This window comes from Muntiacus reevesi, chromosome 3 (genome assembly GCF_963930625.1).
Source record: "Muntiacus reevesi chromosome 3, mMunRee1.1, whole genome shotgun sequence".
NCBI lineage: Eukaryota > Metazoa > Chordata > Mammalia > Artiodactyla > Cervidae > Muntiacus > Muntiacus reevesi.
The window spans coordinates 210,553,868-210,580,495 of record NC_089251.1 but is presented as its reverse complement, the minus strand read 5'-3'; the positions used below and the strand labels follow the sequence as shown (position 1 = coordinate 210,580,495).

The window sequence follows — 26,628 nt, the reverse complement described above, 5'->3', positions numbered from 1 at the left end:
CATTTCCTTTGTTTAGACCTTGAGAGGTCATAGTTCGCCATCCCAATGTTGGAATGCCTTCCAGGAAGACTCATAGTGCAAGGATGGCAGTTGTCCTGCAAAGTGAACTTGTCCTCTGTCACCTGTACTAGAGGAATATGAGTAGTGGAGGGAAACAAGGTTGAAATATACAGAGCCAGAGGATTAATACATAAATAATTCCAATTCTTACAGCTCATATATGGCAGAAACTTGATGGAAGTGTTTTCAAGTTTGACAATTTCAAAAAATTTTATACAACATGCTGATAAATTATGAACTTGAAACATTATTAATAAATAAAAATTGATAATCCATGCTTCAATAAAATGTGAATTACCCTGTTTCTTCAAAGAAAATATTAGAGTTGTTCTATGAAGAGGAAATCAAAGTGTAAGCAGTGGAAACTGTAAGAAAAACATTCTAGTTGTGATTATAGTTGTGTCCAGTTAATTCATAAAAATCTTTTCTTTTCCTGAATTTGGAAATTTCTTTTCCTGAAAATACGTGTAGATATTTATAAGCTTTTTAACTTGTGGAATTCGTTGTGATATTTTCTGAATTGAATTTTTTAAATTGCAAAAGCATTTGCTTATTATAAACAGTCAAGACAGAATATAGGCATACTTCATTTTATTGCGCTTCTCACATAATGCATTTTTTAAAAATATAAATTGAAGGTTCTGGCAACCCTGCATCAAAGAAATGTATCAGCACCATTTTTCAAATATTATTTGCTCACTTCATGTCTCTGTGTCACATTTGGATAATTCTCATAATAATTCAAACCTTTTCTTTATTATTATAGTTGTGATGGTATCTGTGATCAGTGATCTTTAATGTTATTATAAAAATATTATGACTCACTGAAGGTTCAGATGATAACTAGTATTTTATAGCAATAAAGTACTTTTATTATAGTATATACATTGTTTTTTTAGACATACGCTATTGCATACTTCAGAGAATACAGTATAGTATAAGCTTAACTTTTATATGCACTAGGAAACCAAAAAATGTGTGTGACTCGCTTTGTTGTGATATTGCTTCATTGCTGTGGTCTGGAACTAAATCCAGAGTATCTCTGAAGTATGCCTATAAAAACAAAATGGGAGTTTAAAAAAAAAAAAAAGCAGTTTTTATATAATCACCATTACCCCCAAGATAAGCAAGATGTTATTTTGATGTGTATTCTTCTGGCACTGTTCCCATTATTTTACAGATATATACACATGTACAGACACATACACAGATATATAATCTTTCACATCAAACATATTACCCTGAACCTTCAGTTTTTCATCTGTCTTATATCATTGATATTTTTCTTCATACATATAATCTAACTGTTCTTAGTAAATAGTTTAATAGTCCATATTTGGCATGACTTAAATTTTATTTAACCATTCCCCCAGAAGAGTGGACCTTCTCATTTTACACATTTTAGCAACTGAGAATCAGGCAAGAAAAGGCTAAGACCTAAAGTGCGAAATGTTTCTTGGCCCCAGAATCTCCTATTTTTGTACATCACACCACCCAACACACACACAAACTCAAGCATATCAAGATAATCCCAAGAAGATTAAATAATAATGTTTGTGTTGTTATATGAAAGTTGAGTTTTAGTCAAGTCAAACTTTAGAGTCAAATTACTAAACTCAAATTCCATTACCACAATTACCATCTGTGATACCGTGGACAAATCCCCCAATCTCTCTTTGCATCTGTTTCCTCATTCATAAAATAGAGATGATAACTGGTGCTTTAGCTGTCTTCTAGAGTTGTTGAAAGTTAAATGAATTACTTCATGGAATACCCTTACTATAGCTATTGCCATGGCCTTTATTGCTATAATTGTGTAGGTATTTCTTAAATACATATTAAGTTTGCACTTTGTTTTGGCATTTTGGAGCCAACAATTTGTTCTTTTTACTTCATTTCTGATACTTTTTAAAAAGTCTCACATGCCTTTAAAAATTCCTTGGCCCTAGGCACTTAAAAGGCCCCTAGCTCAAGATTTAAAGCAGTATGACCTCAGCTCAGGCACCTTTTGCTAAGGTCAGTCTCCCTAGCGGGCTCTGGTGCAGGGGAATCCTGGAAGTATTCAGGGCAGAGACTGAAATGCAAATCCTCTGCACTTTTTTATATTAATAAACTTTATTTTTAAAGAGCAGAGGTAGGTTCACAGCAAAATTGAGTGAAAAGTACAAGGAGTTCTGATATACCCTCTGTCCTCAGAAATCTACAACCTCCCCCACCATTGAAATTCTGCAACACAATGCACATTTTTACAATCATTGCACTCCACTGACAGATCATTATCATCCTGTGTCCATAGCTTACATTAGGGTTCACCCTCAGTATTACACATTCTATGTATTTTGACAGAGGTGCAATGGCATATATCCACCATTGTGGTATCACATAGAATATTTCCACTGCCCTAAAAATTCCCCGTGTTCCACCCAATCATCCTTACCTCCTCTGTAGTCCCTAGGAGCCATTTATCTCTTTACTGTCTCCATAGGTTTGCCTTCTTGACTATGCTGGGTGGTTGGAATTATATAGTGTAGCCTTTTCACATTAGCTGCTTTCACTTAGTTATATGCATTTAAGTTTCCTCCATGACTTTTCATGATTTCATAGTTCATTCTTTTTTAGCACTGAGTAGTATCTTTTTTCTTATTATATGTAATTCTGAACATGAGATTTTTTTTCCTGTTCTATTTTTTCTCAGTTTTATTAAGATATATTTGACAAGTATTAGTTTTTCCATGATGTCAAAATGTAATTATCTTGATTGTGAATGGAAAAATAGGTGACAGAATTGAGTAATGGCAAATATTTTTCTATTTTTGAAAAAAAAAAGTATTTATTTTAATTGGAGAACAATTACTTTACAATATCGTGATGGTTTTTGCCATACATCAATATGAATTGGCCATAGATATACATATGTCTCCTCCATCGTAAACCACCCTGCCCAGCTCCCTCCCCACCCTCTCTCTCCAGATTGTCACAGAGCACTGGAGTTAGGTGCCCTGCTTCATGCAGCAAACTCGCACTGGTTACCTGTTTTACATATGGTACTGCGTATGTTTCAATGCTGTTCTCTCAAATCATCCCATCCTCTCCCTCTCCCACTGAGTCCAAAAATCTGTTCTTTACATCTGTGTCTCCTTTGCCTCCCTGTACATAGGATCGGAGGTACCATCTTTTAGATCCCACATATATGAATTCATATGATATTTGTCTTCTTTCTGACTTATTTCACTCTGTATAATAGGCTCTAGGTTCATCCATCTCCTTAGAACTGACTCAAATGCATTTGCTTTTATAGCTGAGTAATATTCCACTGTGTGTATGTACCACAACTTCTTTATCCATTCATCTGCCGATGGACAACTAGGTTGCTTCCATGTTCTAGCTATTGCAAATAGTGCTGCATTGAACATTGGGGTTACTAGTATGTAAAGTTTTAATTAAGTGCAGACATAAAGCATTAAAGGAAGTCAAAATACTTCAATGAAAGTTGAAGATTTCAGTGTTGAGATCTTTTCAGTTTCAGTGTTGAAATTCTATTCAGTGTTGAAGAGTTCAAGATTTCAGTGATTCAACTTATAGCAGTTCTAACTAAACTTATTTTTTTTTAAATGCCAGCACTTAGTTTTTTTAAAAAAAAAAAAAAACAAGAATTTCTTACTGAGGACAACTAAATGGTGTCTGTCCTTTTATCACACAGAAGTTTCATCCGTTCACTATACTTTTCTAATCAGTTCTACGTGCACATACATGTTTTTAATGTTTTGGGTACTATTCCTGTATGTTTGCTATCAAAATACATAAAACTAAAAAAAAAAAAAAATCAGTATCAGCAATTTACAAGTTTCTCAAAATAACACTTTGTATTAAAATACCACCAAATCCCACTAAAATGAAGTTATTTGTTAATAATTGTAATGCAAACTAACAGGAAATTTTCCTTTGTTAATTATTTTCTGGTAGCTATTTTCAGTAGTTTTGACCCCTAGAAGACCATTGTGAATTTTGTGAACTCATGTAGGGGTTGTCACAATGATACAGGAATGCTATTAGACCTGCTGTCTTGGTGTCCAAGTTTGGTACATCCACCAAGTGTATTACCTGCCCCTGGTGTGTGGTGCTTCCAACTCCTGATCTCAAAGATCTAGGGGATAAGTTCCCTTTTGCAAACATTTTTGAGGTGTCACATGCCTTCTTTTGTCAAGTCATCTACTGCTTGTCTGACTTCTAAACGTTTGTTGAATATCCTCTGATGTTTTCTCTCCCAATCTCTTGTTCCTAAGGCATTTCTACCTTTTCCCCTGTCTTTGCTCTCAATTCAGTGGTTCACAGGAAGAAGAGCTCACCCAGTGATCTGTCTGCTGGGCTTAAAAGCTCAGTGGGAGATAATATTGCCTTCTATAATTGTAGAAAATGTTTTAGGTGGTTTTGGTTGTTACGTCGCCTGACTGGTGTTCTGGCAGTTAGTCCCTAGTTACGGCTAGATGTGCTAAACACAGTGCCTTATGTGAAGTGACCCAAAGTGCCAGTGGTATTCAGGGTTATCAGTTTTGCTCAGTCTTATATTCAATTCAGTCACCCAGCCATGTCCGACTGTTTGCAAACCAATGAACTGCAGCACGTCGGGCTTTCCTGTCCATCACTAACTCCCAGAGCTTGCTCAAACTCATGTCCATTGAGTCAGTGATGCCATCCAACCATCTCATACTCTGTCGTCCCCTTCTCCTCCTGCCTTCCATCTTTCCCAGCATCAGGGTCTTTCCCAATGAATCAGCCTTGTATTAACTCAACATAAACACTACGCTTAAGCATTAACATTTCCTATAGCTGAGAGTAATGTACAGTCTTATTCATTACTATTTTTAAAGAAGAGTTTTTTGAAACTAATTTGCATTCAGTAATAAAACTAAAAACAGTATCATGGTTCCTTTTCTTAAAGGAAGAACAGTTTGGATAAATTGTTTTCTTACTCTAGCATCCAGCTTTCCTACATTTTGTTTTCTTCATACTAACAGATATTTTGGTAAAAGACCTCAGTGGGATTGCAGAGGGGCATCAAACCTTAATGAACTTCATCGGCTATTAAGTGACATAATGATTAGAAGATTAAAGACTGAAGTTTTAACCCAGCTGCCCCCTAAAATCAGACAGCGTATTCCATTTGATCTTCCATCAGCAGCAGCCAAGGTGAGAACCCATGTTTGATTGAAAGTCTTATCTGAAATCATTTTAAATTATACTATGAAAGATTGCACATATTTCATATTTCACAGAAGGAAAAAATTCACTTTCTTAAAATAGGTTTAATTAATAAAGCCATATGAATTGTCTTATATCATTTCAAGAAAAGAGCAGGAAGAATTTAAATTTAGTCATTGAATAATGTGAAAAGATTTAGTATCTTAGTCTTTAAAAAATATATTTCTGCTGAATGGTGAAAAAAACACTTCAATTGCTGCATAGACTTAGTACTAAGAATTCTAAGTATTTGTAGGGTGTGAGGCCTAGTATTTAGCAAGAAAAGTTCATTTTCTTGCTCTTAAGTACACATAGCTGTCTTCTAGAATAATTTGGTTGCATCGCCTGGTTATGGAAATCTTAAAACTCAGTGACCATGTTGTAAGATGTGATGTCCAATTTACTAGAAAACCAAAATTGTATTTTTCCCAACCCTTACCTACATTTACTTTTGGGGAGTACAATGCTTGAGTAATCTCTGAAATTTTTTCAAATTTGGACTTGACTATCAGCAAATACTATTTATTGCCTTGTTTTATCTTGAAAGCTTAAAAGAAGCATTTTGTATATTAAAAAAAAAACACTGAGCAATATATTATAAGTAAAATTAAAATGGTCTGATTTTGTATATCCATTTTTATTAAGAAAAGAAAAATAAAAGTGTCAACATCATATCACATTTTTTATGTGACAGTATTCCCCAAGTCTTTACGCTTATTTAAATAAAATCTTACCATTAAATTAAGTGCTCTGGTACCATATATATTTTTGCTACTGTGCACTGTTTCTATTTTTACTTAAAATTTTTATTTTATTTAAATTTTTTCTTAAATTTTTACTTTTTACTTTACTACATGTTCCTTTGTAAGAGAAGGCTGCAACTGTTTGATTTATGGTGTTAGCAAAGGGCTTGGTTTTCTCCCACACCTTGTCATTTCTTCCTGTAATTATCACAAACATGTGTCTGATTTGCCTCCACACTGATGTTTTTAAATGAACACACTGGTATCTTTGAGAATTTATATATATATATGTATATTTTATATATAAATATAAGTAGAACATGATTCATTATTACATTAATTGCTGTCATCTTTATACTGTATTTCTAAACATTGTTATTTTCTCCTACACAGGAACTGAACTCCAGCTTTGAAGAGTGGGAAAAATTAATGAGAGCTCCCTATTCAGGTGCTACCGAGACTGTCATGGGGTTGATTACTCGCATGTTTAAACAAACTGCTATTGCCAAGGTACACATTACCTGACCATCGTGTGTTTGTGTTGATACAAATTATTTAATGTATTTAATTTTTTTAATTCAGCAACCTAGTTGCATACTGCATCATGTCTTTGCCATTTAATTTTTTCAGTATTTATCATGGAAAAATTCAGACATATTCAAAGTAAACAGTATAATGAGCACTGTTACACCTGTTCATATATATATATTCATATTCATATATGTAAATGTGGAGTAGGATTGTGGTGCTTATTAATTTATTTGGCTGCCTTAGGTCTGAGTTGCAGCACGTGGGATCTTTGTTGTGTTATGGGGGGTCTTCTATAGTGGGGCGCAGGCTATCTTGTTCTGGCTCACGGACTGTCTAGCTGTGGCATGCGGGCTCAGTAAGTTGTGTGGGCCTATTGCTTGCAACATGTGGGATCTTAGTTCCCGAAAAGAGATGAAGCCGGTGTACCCTTCCTTGCCAGGCAGAGTATTAACCACTGGACCCCCAGGGAAATCCCCTATACCTGTTCATATATTGATCCTTTTCTTTAGATGGGTATACTTTGATGAGGGAGTATATTTTATGCTTTCTCATTGAAAGGACTTACATATATTCATCTTTTTTGCCAACTTTTGCCATGGTCTTACTACAAAATGGCTACTAGTAGTCTTTTTTTATATGTCAATCATTTTTAATTGGTATTATATTTTTACATTCCTCCAGATATAGTTGTGCTTACATTATGTTTGTCCAAAAGTGCAAGTTAGAGAGTGTTAGTTTTTAAATCTCAGTATGACTGTCAAATAGATTCATCACACATTGTTTGTTGCTGTTTTTACCAGCATCATTGAACTTATACGTACTAATATGTCATCTTTCTCCAAATCTGAAATTTCTTTATAACATAATTTTTTAAAGAGAAGTTTATTAAGGTATAATTCACATATAGTGAAATTCTTTTTAAAACATACTGTTTGATGAAACTTAACATGTATAGTTAATCACCACTACAATCAAGATAGAGAATATTTCTATTACTCCCAAAAGTTTCCTCATGCACCTTTGTGGATGTTTCCTTCACACCTCCTTCTAGACTTTGCTGTTCTCAGATCTGGTTTCTATCACTATTCAGTTCAGTTCAGCTCCGTTGTGTCTGACCCTTTGCAGCCCCATGGACTGCAGCACGCCACTCTTCCCTGTCCATCACCAACTCCTGGAGCTTACTCAAACTCGTGTCAGTCGAGTCGGTGGTGACATCCAACCATCTTACCTCTGTCATCCCCTTCTCCTCCTGCCGTCAATCTTTCCCAGCATCAGGGTCTTTTCCAATGAGTCAGTTCTTCGCATCAGATGGCCAGAATATTGGCATCACATCAGGTGGCAAGTGTTCTATCACTATAGTTTTGTGTTTTTCAGAACGTCACAAAAATGGAATCCCATCATATATAGCTTTGTGTCTGACTTATTTCACTTAGCAGAAAGTTTTTGAATATTCATCCATGTTTTTGCATGTGAAATTAGTTTTTTCATTTTTATTGTTGAATAATATTTCAATATATGGATATATTAACATCATATATATCTATATAATGTAACAAGTTTTAGAACTTCCTTTACCAGTTAGTGATTATTTGGGGTAGTCTCAATTTTGGCTTTTATGAACAAGCCTAATATAATCATTCATGTGCAAGTCTTTGTATGAACACATTTTCATTTGCCATGAGTAAATAACTGAAACTAAGACTGCTGGGTCATATGGAAAGCATAGACCTAACTTCATAAAAAGCTGCCAAATTGTTTTTCAAAGTGGTATAGCATTTTGCATTCCAAGTGTCAACTTAGAGTTCCAGTGTCCTCCATCTTTGTCAGCACTTGGTATTGCCAATCTTTTCAAAAATTTTAGTTATTCTTTTTGGTATGTGTGATGTCTTGTGGTTATTTTAACTTACCTTTTCTTAATGTCCAATGATATTGAACATATTCTGATGTGCTTTTTAGCCATTCATTTTCTTTTGTAAAATGTCTGCTCACATCAAGCCCATATTTATACTGGGTTATATGAGCCCTTGATATATCTTAGAAGCAAGTTCTCTAACATATCTGTCATTTCTAAATAATTATTTCAAGTCTTTGGGTCCAATTCTGTTTTCTTAACATTGTCTGTTTTAAGAACAGAAATTTTAAGTTTTGAAACAATCATGTTTATTAATTATTTATTTTCAGTTCAGTTCCATCACTCAGTTGTGTCTGACTCTTTGTGACCCCATGGACTGCAGCACGCCAGGCTTCCCTGACCATCAACAAATCCTGGAGCTTACTCAAACTCATGTTCCTCGAGTCGGTGATGCCATCCAACCATCTCATCCTTTGTCATTCCCTTCTCCTCCTGCTTTCAATCTTGCCCACCATCAGGGTCTTTTCAAATGAGTCAGTTCTTCACATCAGGGGGCCAAATTATTGGAGTTTCAGCTTCAGCATCAGTCCTTCCAATGAATATTCAGGACTAAATTCCTTTAGGATGGACTGATTGGATCTCCTGGCAGTCCAAGGGACTCTCAAGCATCTTCTCCAACACCACAGTTCAAAAGCATCAATTCTTCGGTGCTCAGCTTTCCTCATGGTCCAACTCTCACATCCATACATGACTACTGGAAAACCATAACTCTGACTAGATGGACCTTTGTTGGCAAAGTGATGTCTCTGCTTTTTAATAACGCTGTCTAGATTGGTCATAGCTTTTCTTCCAAGGAGCAAGTGTCTTTTAATTTCATGGCTGCAGTCACCATCTGCAGTGATTTTGGAGCCCAAGAAAATAAAGTCTGTTACTGTTTCCATTGTTTGCCCATCTGTTTGCCATGAAGTGATGGAACAGATGCCATGATCTTTGTTTTTTGAATGTTGAGTTGTAAGCCAACTTTGTCCCTCTCCTCTTTCATTTTCATCAAGAGGCTCTTTAGTTCTTCTTTGCTTCCTGCCATAAGGGTGGTGTCATCTGCATGTCCGAGGTTTGATATTTCTCCCTGCAATCTTGATTCCAGCTTGTGCTTCATCCAACCTGGCATTTCACATGATGTACTCTGCATATAAGTTAAATAAGCAGGGTGACAATATACAGCCTTGACGTACTCCTTTCCCAATTTGGAACCAGTCTGTTGTTCCATGTCAAGTTCTGACTGTTGCTTCTTGATCTGCATACAGATTTCTCAGGAGGCAGGTAAGGTGGTCTGGTATTCCCATCTCTTGAAGAATTTTCCACAGTTTGTTGTGATCTACACAGTCAAAGGCTATGGCTTAGTCAATAAAGCAGAAGTAGATGCTTTCCTGAAATTCTCTTGCTTTTTCACTGATCCAGCAGATGTTGGCAATTTAATCTCTGGTTCCTCTGCCTTTTCTAAAACCAGCTTGAACATCTGGAAGTTCATGGTTCACATACTCTTGAATCCTGGCTTAGAGAATTTTGAGCATTACTTTGCTAATGTGTGAGATGAGTGCAATTGTGTGGTAGTTTGAACATTCTTTGGCATTGCTTTTCTTTGGGATTGGAATGAAAACTGACCTTTTCCAGTCCTGTGGCCACTGCTGAGTTTTTCAAATTGGCTGGCATATTGAGTGCAGCACTTTCACAGCATCATCTTTTAAGATTTGAAATAGCTCAGCTGGAATTCCATCACCTCCACTAGCTTTGTTCATAGTGATGCTTCTTAAGGTCCACTTGACTTCGCATTCCAGAATGTCTGACTCTAGGTGAGTGATCACACCAGCATGGTTATCTGGGTTGTGAAGATCTTTTTTGTACAGGTCTTCTGCGTATTCTTGCCACCTCTTAATATCTTCTGCTTTTGTTAGGTTCATACCATTTCTGTCCTTTATTGAGCCCACCTTTGCATGAAATGTTCCTTTGGTATCTCTAATTTTCTTGAAGAGATCTCTAATCTCTTGAAGAGACTAGAGGTTTCTAAATTATTTATTTACTTTTTTTTTTTTAATTGCACTAGGTCTTCGTTGCTACGCATGCACACTCTCTAGTTGCAGCTAGCCAGGGCGACTCTTCGTTGCTGTGCACTGGCTTCTCATTGTGGTTGCTTCTCTTGTTGTGGATCACAGGCTGCAGGGGCTTGGGCTTCAGTAGTTGCAGCATGTGGACTCAGTAACTGTGGCTCGTGGGCCCTAGACTGCATGGGCTTCAGTAGTGAGCATGTAGGTTCTGGGGAGCAGGCTCAGTAGGTGTGACACAGAAGCTTAGTTGCTCTGCGGCCTGTGGAATCTTTCCGGACCAGGAATCGAACTCATGCCCCCCGCATTGTCAGGCGGATTCATGTCCACTGTACCACCGTGGAAGTCCTCAATTTTTTCTTTTATATGTTATGCTTTTTGAGTCCTAATTGATTTTTGCTTAATCCAGATTCAAAAAGATTTTCTCCAGTGTTTTCTTCTAGAAGTAGTATAACCTTACATTATATATATAAGTCTGAGCTAGTTTGAGATAATTTTTTTTAAATATTTGTTTATTTATTTGGCTGCACCTGGCCTTGGTTGCAGCATGTAGGATCCAGCTTCCTGACTAGGGATTGAACCCAGACTCTCTTCACTGGGGGCATGGAGTCTTAGCTACTGGACCACCAGGGTAGACGTGAGTTAATTTTTTGTGTATGTGTGATGTAAAGTAAAGGTGGAAGTTCAGTTTGCTTCTTGTTTTTCTTACATAGGGATTTTCATATTGTTCCAACATTCTTTGTTGGAAAGACAGTTTCTCCCTTATTGAATTATCTTGGTACCTTCATAAGAAATCACTTGGTTATGTACATATAAATCTGTTTCTGAACTCTGTTCTGTTTCACTGATCTATACATCAGACCTTAGAGAATACCACACTGGCTTGATTTACTCTATTTTTATAATAAGGCTTGAAATCACATAATGTTCACCTCTACTTGATTCTTTTTCAAAATTGTTCTGTCTCTTATATGTCCTCTGCTTTCCTTATGATTTATAGAATTAGCTAGTTTAATATGTACAGTTTTCATTGGAACTATTTTAAATCTATAATTTGTAAGAATTGACTGTCTTTATTTATTTATTTATTTTTTAATATTATTTTATTAGTTGGAGGCCAATCACTTCACAACATTTCAGTGGGTTTTGTCATACATTGACATGAATCAGCCATATAGTTACATGTATTCCCCATCCCGATCCCCCTTCCCACCTCCCTCTCCACCCGACTCCTCAGGGTCCTCCCAGTGCACCAGGCCCGAGCACTTGACTCATGCATCCCACCTGGGCTGGTGGTCTGTTTCACCATAGATAATATACATGCTGTTCTTTCAAAACATCCCACCCTCACGTTCTCCCCCCGAGTTCAAAAGTCTGTTCTGTACTTCTGTGAGAATTGACTGTCTTTAAATCGAGATATAGGCAACACAGTTTCTATTAGTTTCAGGTATATGACATAATTATTTGATATTTATGTCTATTGCAAAATGTTGATCACAAGAAGTTCAGTTACCATCCATCATCATATATACTTACAAATTTTTTTTCTTGTGGTGAAGACCCTTAAGATTCACCTTTTCAGCAATCTTCAAACACGCAATATAGTGTTATTAACTATTATCACCATGCTGTAACTATATCCCATGGCCCATTTATTTTATGCTGGAAGTCTGTACCTTTTGACCTCTTTTTCCTGTTTCACTCACCACCCCCTCTTTGTTTTGCCTGCCAACCACCAATCTGTTCTCTGTAGTGTGAGCTTGGTGGGGTGGAGGGTAGGTGGTTTGTTTTTCAGATTCCACATATAAGTGAGATTCCCAAGGTGTTTATGTTTTCCATGGTAGCTGTACCAATTTTCATTTCCACCATAGCGCACAAGGGATCCCTTTCTGTGCATTCTTGCCAGCACTATTTTTTCCTTCCCTTTTTTGATAATAGCCAATCTAACAGATGTGAGATGGTATTGAATATTCTTTTCTTAATATTATTGAATTTCCTGATCCATGAAAAGAGTTTCTTTCTCCTTTGGTTTACGTCTTAAATTTCTCCCAGCAATGTTTTCTAATTTTCTTGAATACATTTTGTTAGATTTCTTTCTTGTTATTTCATTTCTTTTATGCTCTTGTAAAGAGTGTTTTTAAATTTAAATTTCTACTTTTTCATTGCTAAATATAGATTGTTGATTATTATATATTGACCTTTTATTTTGTAATCTGGCTACACTCACTTATGAGTTCTTACGACGTTTTGGTAAGTTCTTTGGGATTTTTGTGCATAGGTATCATTTTTGTCTGCATATAAAGATACTTTTATTTCTTCCCTGTAATCTGTATGCCTTTTGTTTTTATTGCCTATCACATTGAAGGAACAGAAGTATAATTTTGAACAGAAATGGTAGTGTTAAATAACTTTCCCTTGCTGCTAATCTTAGAATGAAAGCATTCAGTCTTTTGCCATTAATTCCAATGTTTTCTTTAAGATTTTTATTGATGCTCTTTTTTAGGCTGAGAAAATTTCCTTCTTTTTCTAGTTTGTTGAGAGGATAGATGAGACATAGAAAGTGTTTTCCTTTGTCAGAGCAATGTTAGTAAGAAGGTAGCTACCTTAAAAGGGGGTAAGGAGAAGACAGCTAAAATGTAACAAAATTATGCAAGGTAAGCTCCTTGATATTTATCCTAGAGAAACGAAAACTTAGGTTTTACACAAGCATCTTTATAGAAATTTATTTATAATAACTAAAAACTTGGAAATGACCCAAATGCCCTTCAAACAAATTGTAGTACTTTCATGTAATGGAATACTCAATTAAAAGGAATGAATTGTTGACAAGTGCAACAAATTGGATGAATCTCAAGAACATTGTAGTGAGTGACAGAAGCCAATATCAAAACTTTACATATGTCATGGCACCATTTTTACATTTTCAAAATGATAGAATTACAGTGATAGAAAATATCATTATTCCAGTGTAATTTTCTAGTGTTTAATTGCACTATAATTATATAAGAAATGATATATACATATCTTCTCATTAGGAGAAGCTAGGTTAAGGGCACATGGGAACTCTATAGTACCTTTGCAACCTCTAATGTGTCTAAACATTTAAAAATAAAAAGTTTTAAAAATGTATGTAGGTAATGGACAAGGAGCCTGGGGGCTGCAGTCCATGGGATCACAAAGAGTCAGACATGACTGAGTGACTAACACACACACATAGTGGACACAATAAAGTAATCCAAAGAGAGAAAAAAATCACATTAATCCAAAAGAAGGCAGAAAAGGACCAAAGAACAACTGCATCAAACAGAAAACAATTTACCAAATGGTAGGTTTAAATCCAGTTTTCTCAATAATTGTATTAAGTGTGAATGCTCTAAACCCAGCAATTAAAAGACAGTAACTGTCAGATTACATTAATTATGTGATATCTATAAGAAGCCCTCTTTAAATAAAAGGTTGAAGGTTAAAAATAAGTGGGTGAAAACAATAATCAAAAGAAAGCTGAAGGAGATATATTAATATGAAACGATGTGGGCTTCAGAACAAAAATATTACCAGAATTGGAGAGGAGACTTACATAAAGATAAAAGAGTCAATTCATCAATTACTTTTTAGAGTCATAATTATGTGTGTATGTATTAACTAAAGCTAATAACAAACTCTTTTAGAAAACAGAAGAGAAATAAATATCTCCAAAATAATTTTATGAAGCTTAGATCAATCTGATACCAAAACCAGATAGACACATCAGAAGAGAACTGCAGACCAGTATCCTGCATGAATATAAAAATCCTTAACAAAATATTAGCAAATTAAATCCACCAGCGTGTAAAAATGTATTTATACCAGCATTACAAGGTTTGTATAACATTGGATTAAGTAATCACTGTATTTCACCACGTTAATAATATAAAAATAGAAAATCATTTAACTATCCCATTGAAGACATTTGATAGAATTCTACATCCATTCATAATAAAACATCTCAGCAAACTAGAAGTAAAAAGGGATTTCCTCATCCCAATAAAAGGCATTTTTGGAAAACTTACTATCAACATCACAGTTAATGCTCAAAGACTGAATACTATTCTCTGAGATCCGAAACAAAATAAGAATCTGCTCTTACCACTTCATTTCATCACTGTTTACTTCAACATTGTTTTTATAGCTATGTAATAGGCTAGGAAAAGAAAGAAAATGTATGCAGATTGAAAAGGACAACATGATTCTTTGCATCGAAAAACGAACACTTCAACCTACTAGAACTGAGTGAATTTATCAAGGTCGCAGGATTCATGTTCAAGATACAAAAAGGATTTGTAGTTCTGTATTACTAACAATGAAAATTTGGAAATTCAAATTTGTAAAATACAGTTTACAATAGTATAAATAAGCATGAGCTAATTTTGGAATAAATTTAAGAAAAAAAAATTCACTGAAAACTATAAAACATTGTTTAGAGAATACAAAGCAAACTTAAATGACAAGATAGATCATTTTCATGAATCAGATGATTTGATATTGTGAAGATGCCCATTCTTGTATATAAATTAATTTATACACTCAATATGATGCTAATGAAAATCCCTGTAATATTTTTTATACAGATTGACAAACTGAATGTAAAATGTATGTGGCAACCAGTACAAAGCACTTCCTGTAGCCAAAATAATTCTAAATGAAGTTGGAAGCCTCATACCATATAATATAAATAGTTACTATAACACTGTAGTGGTAAGACTTTGTGATGTTGGCATAAGGATAGACATTTAAACTAATGAACCAGAAAAGAAAGCTTAGCAATAGATATTCATCAGTTCAGTTCAATTCAGTTGCTCAGTCGTGTCCGACTCTTTATGGACTGCAGCACGCCAGGCTTCTCTGACCATCACCAACTCCCAGAGCTTACTCAAACTCATATCCATTGAGTCAGTGATGCCATCCAGCCATCTCATCCTCTGTCGTCCCCTTCTCCTTCTGCCTTCAATCTTTCCCAGCATCAGGGTCTGTTCCAGAGGGTCAGTTCTTTGTATCAGGTGGCCAAAGTATTGGAGTTTCAGCTTCAGCATCAGTCCTTCCAATGAATATTCAGGACTGATTTCCTCTAGGATGGACTGGTTGGATCTGCTTGCTGTCCAAGGGACTCTCAAGGATCTTCTCCAACACCACAGTTCAAAAGCATCAGTTCTTCGGTGCTCAGCTTTCTTCATGGTCCAACTCTCACATCCATACATGACTACTGGAAAAACCACACCTTCAACTAGATGGACCTTTGTTGGCAAAGTAATGTCTCTGCTTTTTAATATACTGTCTGGGTGGGTCATAACTTGTCTTCCAAGGAGCAAGCATCTTAATTTCATGGCTGCAGTCACCATCTGCAGTGATTTTGGAGCTCAGAAAAGTAAAGTCTGTTGCTGTTTCCATTGTTTCCCCATCTATTTGCTGTGCAGTGATGGGACCGGATGCCATGATCTTAGTTTTCTGAATGTTGAGCTTTAAGCCAACTTTTTCCCTCTCCTCATCACTTTCATCAAGAGGCTCTTCAGTTCTTCTTCACTTTCTGCCATAAGGGTGCTGTCATCTGCATATCTGAGGTTATTAATATTTCTCCCAGCAATCTTGATTCCAGCTTCTGCTTCATCCAGTCCAGCATTTCTCATGATGTACTCTGCATATAAGTAAAATAAGCAGGGTGACAATATACAGCCTTGACATACTCCTTTCTCAATTTGGAACCAGTCTGTTGTTTCATGTCAAGTTCTAACTGTTGCTTCTTGATGTGCATGCAAATTTCTCAGGAGGCAGGTAAGGTGGTCTGGTATTCCCATCTCTTTAAGAGTTTTCCACAGTTTGTTGTGATCCACACAGTCAAAGACTGGAGATATTCATAATGATTGTCAACTGATCTTAAGAAAGGGGGCAAGATAATAGGGAAATGATAGTCTTTTCAACAGCTGGTACTAGGGCAGTTAGATAACCAGAAGGAAAAAAAAATGAGCCTTGATCATTATTTCACACCTTACATAAAAATTAACTTGAAGCGAATCATACATATATAAAAGTTAATTTGTAAAATTTTCATAGCATACATGTTTTAAAATATCCCATCCTTTGGATAGGAACATTTTTTTAGATAGGATACAAAAAGCACATTCTTTAAAGGAAAAGCAAATGGGACTCAAACCCTTAAAATTTACCGTGTTTAAAAGTGTTACATATGAAAGACACTGTGGCACTGAAAATGCAAACGCAAAATATAGATGGGAAGAAAATATTTGCAAAACATCCCCCCAGTTCCATTTTCCCCTATCATAATTTTTGGTTTGATCAGTGTTCATTGTTTATAGTATAATGACTCTGTTAAACACTTCACAATTGAGCCATAATTACTTTTCTTTTCACAACTGTTGTTTTTCTTAAAGTTGATAACTATCTTGTTTTTCATTTGTTTGCTTGCTCATTTAGCTTTCTTTGTTCTTAGTACTGACTGTAGAATACAGCTTAAAAGAAAAGAATATACACGAGAACCTTTTAGATAATTTCCTGCATATGATAAGAAACCCAGTTGAAAGTCAGAAGTGTTGATATGTATGGATGCTACATCACTTCAGTTGTGCCTGACTCTTTGTGACCTTATGGACTGTAGCCCTCTACGCTCCTCTATCCATGGGATTCTCCAGGCAAGAATACTGGAATGGATTGCCATGCCCTCCTTCAGGGGATCTTCCCACGTCTCCTGCTGGGAGAAGCCTTTATATATGAGAACAGTTTAGATAATTTACTGCATATGGTAAGAAACCCTAGTTGGAAGTCAGAAGTGTTGCTAGTCAATAGGAAGTTGCACCTAATTCCTAGAATCCTTGAAGAAAAGTAAAGAGATTAAAAGTTACCTGTTCCAGCTTGGAACATACTCCCACAGATGATTGGTAGCAGAAGGCTACCCCGACTTCCTAGTTTTCAGTTCTTTTGCTTTCCCTGCCTATCAGAACCTCTGTCCTCAACCACTTATGTTAGTTGTAACTGTCATGTCTGTTCATGCACTGTAACCAGAAATAATTAGTTTACAGCATTACCAGACTGGACTTCTTAATATATTGTCCCCAGAAATATTATTGGTATCCAATAGAGTCTAAAGTATTTATAGATAATACCGTTTACCCACATTGTAGTTGTAGGTAACATTGAAGAGAGGTATCTTACATTTAATATTGTTTCTATGGGAAAATGTGTTTCAGCGTTCTCCCAAATCTATCTGTTAATGAACTTTTAAAATACCACACATTATAACTTGGTAATTGTGTTGTGTGCTTACTAATGTTGTAGCTTCCTTTCTTTGGCCAAGTGTTTTCCTAACTAATTCAGCAGATATTTATTGAGTGCCTACTAGGGCAAGGATTATGCTTGGTGTGAGAGGCATGGTGAACAAGACATGGTGTCAGCCTCAAAGAATTTGGAGTCTGTTGGGGAAGACAGCAAAAATAAATGTTCACTTGGGCTTTTTTGCCACTATTCCTTTTTTAAAAAAATTTTATTTTTAATCAATTATCTTCCAATTAAAAGTAAAAATTTTTTTAAAAAAGGAATACTGGCAAAAAAGCTCAAGTGGGGAAAAAAAAATAAATGTTCAACTACAATAGAGCATATTGAGTGCCTGAAAAACAGGATAGTGAAGAGGGACATGGGAGAAAACACTTGGTCAAGTCTTGGGGGTTCAGGATTCCAAGGAATGAACAAGAAAGATGTATAATTTGTGTAATTTATCCTAAGGGTTCTGAGCAATCAGACATTGTGGAATAGAGTAAAGTGATATGATTTGCACTTTACAAAAAGAACAGTAGCTACAGGCATGCCACATTTTGTTGAACCTCACTTTATTACACCTTGCAGATTACATTTTGTTGTTGTTGTTGTTACAAATTGAGAGTTTGTGGCAACAGTACACCAAACAAGTCTTCCTGGCATTCTTTTTTCCAGTGGCATTCACTCACTCATGTCCCTGTGTCACATTTAGGCAATTCTCATGATATTTCAAACTTTGTCATTATTGTTTTGTTTGTTCCGGTGATCTCTGATTGGATCAGTTATCTTTTGTAATTCTTTGGGGGTGCCTCGAACAGTGTCCGTATATGCCACTGAGCTTAACTAAGATATTTGTTTGCGTTCTGACTGCTCCACCAGCCAGCCATTCCTCTCTCTCTCTTCAGGCCTCCCTATTTCCTGAGACACAACAGTACTGAAATAGGCCAGTCAGTAACCCTATAATGGCCTCTGAGTGTTCAAGTGAAAGGAATAACTGCACATGTGTCTCTTTACATCAAAAGCTAGGAACGCTCAAACTTAGTGAAGAAGTCGTATTGAAAACTGAGACTGGCTGAGAGCTAGGCCTCTTGCACCAAATAGTTAGCCAGGTTGTGACCACAAAGGAAGAGTTCCTGTAGGAAATTAAGAGTGTTGCTCCAATGAACAAAACTGTCTTACTGATGATATGGAGAAAGTTTTAGTGGTCTGGAATGACAGTCAAACCAGTCACAAAATTCCCTTAAGCCTAAGCCTAATCTAGAGCAAGGCCCTAACTCTCTTCAATTCTTTGAAGACTGAGAGAGATGAGGAGCTGCAGAAGAATAGTTTGAAAGGAGCAGAGGTTGCTTCATGAAGTTTAAGGAAAGAAGTCATCTCTATAACATAAAAATGCAAGAGGAAGCAGCAAGTGTTGATGCAGAATCTGTAGCAAGTTATTCAGAAGTTCTGGCTAAGATAATTAACGAAGATGGCTACAGTAAACAACAGGTCTTCATTGTAGATGAAACAGCCTTCTATTGGAAAAAGATGCTGTCTAGGACTTATGTAGTTAGATAGAAGTCAGTGCCTGTGTTCGAAGCTTAAAGGGACAGGTTTACTCTCCTAATTAGGAACTACTGTGGATGGTGACTTAAGTTGAAGCCAGTGCTCAGGTCAGTTCAGTTCAGTCACTCAGTTGTTTCTGACTCTTTGCGACCCCATGGATTGCAGCATGCCAGTCTTCCCTGTCCATCACCAACTCCCGGAGTTTGCTCAAACTCATGTCCATCAAGTTGGTGATGCTATCCAACCGTCTCATTCTCTGTCATCCCCTTCTCCTCCTGCTTTCAATCTTGCCCACCATCAGGGTCTTTTCCAGTGGGTCAGTTCTTTGCATCAGGTGGCCAAAGTATTGGAGTTTCAGCTTCAGCATCAGTCCTTCCAATGAATATTCAGGACTGATTTCCTTTATGATGGACTGATTGGATCTCCTGGCAGTCCAAGGGACTCTCAAGCATCTTCTCCAACACCACAGTTCAAAAGCATCAATTCTTCGGTGCTCAGCTTTCTTCATGGTCCAACTCTCACATCCGCACATGACTACTGGAAAACCATAACTCTGACTAGACGGACATTTGTTGGCAAAATGATGTCTCGCTTTTTAATACACTGTCTAGATTGGTCATAGCTTTTCTTCCAAGGAGCAAGCGTCTTTTAATTTCATGGCTGCAGTCACCATCTGCAGTGATTTTGGAGCCCAAGAAAATAGAGTCTGTCACTGTTTCCATTGTTTGCCCATCTGTTTGCCATGAAGTGATGGACCAGATGCCATGATCTTCGTTTTTTGAATGTTGAGTTGTAAGCCAACTTTTTCCCTCTCCTCTTTCATTTTCATCAAGAGGCTCTTTAGTTCTTCTTTGCTTCCTACTATAAGGGTGGTGTTATCTGCATATATGCGGTTTGATATTTCTCCCTGCAATCTTTTTCCAGCTTGTGCTTCATCCAGCCTGGCATTTCACATTATGTACTCTGCATATAAGTAAAATAACAAGGTGACAATATACAGCCTTGACATACTTCTTTCCCAATTTGGAACTGATCTGTTTTTCCATGTCAAGTTCTAACTGTTGCTTCTTGACCTGCATACAGATTTCTTAGGAAGCGGGTAAGGGGGTCTGGTATTCCCATCTCTTAAAGAATTTTCCACAGTTTGTTGTGATCTACACAGTCAAAGGCTATGGCTTAGTCAATAAAGCAGAAGTAGATGCTTTCCTGGAATTCTCTTGCTTTTTCACTGATCCAACGGATGTTGGCAATTTGATCTCTGGTTCCTCTACCTTTTCTAAATCCAGCTTGAACATCTGGAAGTTCATGGTTCACATACTCTTGAATCCTGGCTTAGAGAATTTTGAGCATTACTTTGCTAGCGTGTGAGATGAGTGCAATTGTGTGGTAGTTTGAACATTCTTTGGCATTGCTTTTCTTTGGGATTGGAATGAAAACTGACCTTTTCCAGTCCTGTGGCCACTGCTGAGTTTTCCAAATTGGCTGGCATATTGAGTGCAGCACTTTCACAGCATCATCTTTTAGGATTTGAAATAGCTCAACTGGAATTCCATCACCTCCACTAGCTTTGTTCATAGTGATGTTTCTAATACCCATTTGACTGCATTCCAGGATGTCTGACTCTAGGTGAGTGATCACACCATTGTGGTTATCTGGGTCATGAAGCTCTTTTTTGTATAGGTCTTCTGTGTATTCTTGCCACCTCTTAATATCTTCTGCTTTTGTTAGGTCCATACCATTTCTGTCCTTTACTGTACCCATCTTTGCTTGAAATGTTCCTTGGTATCTCTGATTTTCTTGAAGAGATATCTAGTCTTTGCCATTTTGTTGTTTACTCTGTTCTTTGCATTAATCACTGAGGAAGGCTTTCTTATCTCTTCTTGCTGTTCTCTGGAACTCGGCATTCAAATGGGTATATCTCTCCTTTTCTCCTCTGCCTTTTGCTTCTCTTCTTTTCTCAGCTATTTGAGTGCTCATTTACCATTCTGTATATCCTAAGGCCCTTAAGAATTATGCTAATTCTTCTCTGCCTGTGCTATAGGTGGAACAAGAAAGCCTGGTTGACAGCACATCTGTTTACATCATGATTGACTGAATATTTTAAGCCCACTGTTGAGAACAGTGCTCAGAAAAGATTCCTTTCAAAATACTACTGTTCATTGAGAGTACCTGGTGTGACAGAGATGTACATTGAGCTTCATGTTGTTTTTATACCTGCTAATACAATATCAGTTTTGCAGCCCCATGAACCATGGAGTAATTTCAACTTTCAATACTTATTCTTTAAGAAATACATATCAAAATGCTGTAGCTGCCACAGATAGTGATTCCTAATTTGGATCTGGGAAAATTCAGTTGAAAATTTTCTGGAAAGGATTCACCATTCTAGATGCCATTAAGAACATTTGTGATTCATAGGAAGAGGTCTAAATAGCAACATTAACAAGAGTTTGAAAGAAGCTTGAGTTCAATCCTTGTGGATGAATTTGAGGGGTTCAGGACTTCTTAGAAGGAAGTAACTACACATGTGGCAGAAATAGCAAGAGAACTAGAAGTGGAGCCTCAAGATGCAACTGAATGCTGCAGTCTCATGATAAAACTTTATTTATTATGTGACAAGCACTCTTTCATTCCACAATAAGAGCATAAACCAAATCCGGGCCACTTATCCATTTCTGCCACCTCTTATGGCCTGTGCCCTCAGAGCCATTAATCAAGGAGCCTCAACTGTGACAGGGCGGCCACACCACTTGTTTTCAAGTTGCAGAGGGATGATGCACTAGGACTAGGGTCTCAACAGGATAGGCACAATTTCCTTTGGAGTCCTTTCCGTTTGATCCCTTATAAAGCCTGAACTTTTAAGAGCACAGGGCCAGCCCCTTAAGTCCCAGAACAGATTGCCATCAGTGGAGATTTACAGATAGTCATGATAATTCTTCAGTAGAAGCAGTCACTTCAGTAGATGAGTAAAGAAAGTGGTTTATTGAGATGGAACCTCTATTCCTGGTGAAGATGCTGTGAAGGTTGTTGAACTGACAAAGGATTTAGAATATGACATAAATTTAGTTTAAAAAGCCACAACAGAGCTTGAAAGGATTGATTCCAGGTTTGAAAGAAGTTCTGCTGTAGGTCAAATGCTATTAAACAGCATTGCATGCACACGAAAATTGTTCACGTTAAGAAGAGTCAGTTAATGCAGCCAACTTCAGTGTTGTCTTAATTTAAGATATTGCTACAGCCACCCCAACCTTCATCAACCATCACCCTGACCAGTCAGCAGCCAGCAACACTTCCATCAGCAAGACCCTTCATCAGCAAAAAGATTGTGCCACGCTGAAGGCTCAGATTTTTAGCATTTTTCAGCAACAAAGTATTTCTAAATTGAAGTATGTATATAGTTCTTTTAGACCTAATGCTATTGCACACTTCACAGACTATAGCATAGTGTAAATGTAGCTTTTGAATGCAGTGGGAAAAAAAATTCATGTGACTCCCTTTCTTGTAATATTTGCTTTGTTTCTGTGATCTGGAGTTGAATCTGCAAGGTATGCCTGTGTGTAGAGAATTCATTGGAAGGAGTAACCCTGTAGGCAGGGGTATTGTACTGGTAATCTAGGTGATCTGAACTAAGGGTGGTAGCTGTACCACATTTTAAATTGAAAGAAAGGAATAATTCAAAATATATTAAGACATTAGTGATTGAATGTGGAGGAGAATTTGGTAAAAGTAGTATCTAGATGTTTTGCTTGGCCAACTGGATTGATGTTTGTGTACATAGTCCCCCATTAAGTATGTTCTGTGCCAAATTCAGCAAGACTCAAGCCATGAGGTAACAGAAGGTTTGTTTTATACTCTGCTGCAGCATATTGGAAGTGCTTTACTTTTTATTGAATCACGTGAAGAGTTATGTCGAGAAATGCAGTGAAAGCATGGAGTCCTAGCCAGTAGACTGTCTGGGAATTCTCTAGGATATGCTATTTTTAGAGGCATATATTTAATTACTGCCTAAAATTAAATGAGCTCTTTATGATTTGTAATATTTAATTTTTTTAAAGTGCAACTTCATAATAAATAAATTAATATGTAAAGTGTAAAATCTTGTCCATGTCAGCTCTTCTGAGGAAATAAGTACTTCCCACGTCTGTTTATATCACTCTTTTTACACTCTCTATTCACTGTGGTTAGAGAACAATGGACACTAAAGGACCTCTGTGGGCCATCTGGCCTCTTACTTTAGTCCAGGCAGAGTTACCATATAAAATCTTCCAGACACATAGATCTCCATCTATCCTATTTTTATAAACTTCCTGGATAGATTTCTTCCTCATCTTTTCTTTTTTCCTCATATCCTACAATGTCTTAGAGGGCTTTCCGGGTAGCTCAGATGCTAAAAAATTAACCTACAATGCAGGGGACCCCAGTTTGATCCCCTGGAGAAGGGAATGGCTACCCACTCCAGTAGTCTTGCCTGGGGAATTCCATGGACAAAGAATCCTGGCAGGCTACTGTCCATGGGGTTGCAAAGAGTTGGATACAACTGAGTAACTTTCATTTTCACATTCACAATGTCTTAAGCAGATGGGAATAACAATACCAGTGCTTCCAATTAGATTGTGTCAGCAAATTAGGTCATATTAATATGACAATTTTTTATATATACAGTGTAGTACTATATAATGGTGTTGACATATATCATCCATGTGCTGTACAAACATTTATGCTGCTCTGCCATTTGAGTTTAAATACTCGTACGTCTTAGGGGGATAGAGGCTGTATAAGTTTTATTTTTTTAGTATTTATTTGGCTATACAGGATCTTTAGTTGTGGTATGCAGATACTTAATTGCAGCATGTGGGATCCAGTTCCCTGACCAGGGAGGTCTCTGTAGAAGTTTTAAACATGTTTGCTTTTACATTATTGAGATCTCTTTTTCAGATACTTCTTAACAAGAAATTTAATAATGATAATGGTAAGCATAAGGGATAATGATAAGTACTAACTAAGAAAATGACCATAAAATAATTAATGTTGCTAGCACAAAGTCAATTGTTGAAGAATCTGAGGTAACTACAATTATTTTTCTTTCTCTATACAGTTATTTTTATTCCTCTGTGATATTTGTTGAGAATATAATAGGTAAAAATGAGCAGATTCTTTGTTTTAATTGTAGTTGATTGAGAATGTTGTATTAGCTTCTACTGTACAGCGCAGTGATGCAGTTATACATTTTTATGCATTCCTTTTTACATTTTCCATTATGGTTTACCACAGGATATTGAATATAGTTCCCTGTGCTATTCAGTGGGACCTTGTTGTTTATCCATTTCTCTGTGTAATAGTTTGCACCTGCTAATCCCAAACTCCCAATCCATTACTCCTGCATCCTCTCCCTCCTTCTCACCAACAAGTCCTGGACAGATTTTTTAGATTTAAGATCAGCCTAATATTGTCCTATAAAAAAAAAACAGATGTAAGTTGTATGCATGGTTTAGCCAACTCTCAGTTATTTTTTGGTACCTTGCAACCATATCTTTTTAGAGAAAACCATTTTAAGAGAAATGCCAGTTATTTTTCTAAGAAGATGAAATCAACCCATAACTTTAAATTTCCTGTCACTGTGGGGATGGCAGCATTTCTTAGTGCTTTAAAAACTTTGCAAAGGCAAATTACTTTCAACACAAAGCAGATTTTCCGTCCGCTATGTTGCCTCCGCAGCTTCAACAGGAGGAATCCTACTTACGCCGTGCAGTGAGGTTTAATGAGGTCACTGCAGTGTTCCCTGCTGCACGGGGACTGAGATGATGTGAGACTAGGGTGCCTCTTCCCGAGCCAGTTCTTTTTTTGAGGAAGGGTCTCTGGCTCTGAGAGCTTCAGTAGTGGCTCAGTGGTAAAGAACCTGCCTAAGCCAGGCGCTGTAGGTTTCCTGTATTAGGAAGGAGATGGTCAGTCATAATAAAGTACAAATAAAACAATGATGTTTTCTTTTTAGAGGAGGAAGGTGGTATTAGCTATGTGGCTATGTGGAATGGAGGAAGGCTTTAGTAAAGATGGGAAGATATCCACTCAAGAACTAAGAGTGGTTTAGCCCAGGTCTCTCACATTGCAGGCAGATTCTTTAGCAACTGAGCTATCAGGGAATGCCTTTTGAGGTGGCAGGAATGGTTAAGTTTGGAGTCACAGGTGGAGGAAGAAGAGAAGAAATATGTCTCTTATATGAAAGGAAAGGAAGTGAACAATGAGTAGTAAAAAAAAAAAAGTAAGGAAAAGTAGCAGAATTCTCAAATGATGAATTCTGTTTTCTCTGGGCAGTGGGAAGTTTGAGAGTTAAGAGACATAGGTACTGGTTTTGAAGAAAGTAGCAAGGTTAAAATTGTTTTTGCTTTTTACCGGAGAAATATAGTAAAAACATGAGCTAACACTCTTGCAGTTGTTTCCCATGTGCCAACTGTTCCAAGCATATTTTATTCACTAACTCATTTAATTTTTACTACTACTCTTTGTGTAATAAGTACTTTTTATTCCCTTTTATGGGGAAACTAAGATACAGCATTTAAGTGACTTGCTCAGACTTTCAGATTGTAAATGAGAGAGGCAGGATTTGAACATGGACAGTTTGGCTACAAAATACATGTAACTCTATGGCTGATTCATATCAATGTATGACAAAACCCACTGAAAAATAAAAAATTAAAAAAAAAAAACAACAAAGTACATACACTTATCTATCATTCCACTAAGGTAGCAGAATAAATGTAATATTTATTGTTGACCATGGGTTTAAGGTGACTTCTGTTTCCCTGTTACTGACTTTTTAGCATCCCTATTCAGGTATGGAAAGAGGAGATATAGAATTTAAAATTTTGTACATTCCATGTGTTATCATTTTAAATGCCCAAATAAGATTTATTTATGTTTAGTCATACAAAGTTGATTACCTTATTGACGTGATCAATGGATGGAGTTTAGAAAGAAATTGAGAATGTTTTTCAAAATTGATTCAGTTTTTAAAGAATTAGATTAGCTCTTTTGATCAATGACTTTTGCGATCAAACTCACATGAAACAAACTTTTTATGAAAAATATTTTTAAAGTCCATAGTAATGTTGCCTTTAGTTTCTAATTTGGTTAACACAGTGGAGTAGATTATTCATGGGAATATTCTCTCCTCATCCATCTTTACCTGATAGAAAGATAGATTAGATTGAACAATTGCTTTATAATAATATCTTGTTCCAAAAAGTATTATGGAAAGGTTTAGGAT

General features: G+C 36.5%; 1 protein-coding gene across 5 annotated transcripts in view; it reads left to right on the top strand.

Annotated features, from left to right (window-relative positions):
- ZRANB3 (zinc finger RANBP2-type containing 3) overlaps nt 1-26,628 on the top strand; it is a 264,527-nt gene that overhangs the window by 173,547 nt on the left and 64,352 nt on the right. For all 5 annotated transcript variants that reach the window (XM_065931454.1, XM_065931453.1, XM_065931455.1 and 2 more), the window contains 2 exons: nt 5,076-5,247; nt 6,435-6,551. In XM_065931454.1, the coding sequence (XP_065787526.1) occupies nt 5,076-5,247; nt 6,435-6,551 (289 nt within the window). The remainder of the gene's footprint in view (nt 1-5,075; nt 5,248-6,434; nt 6,552-26,628) is intronic.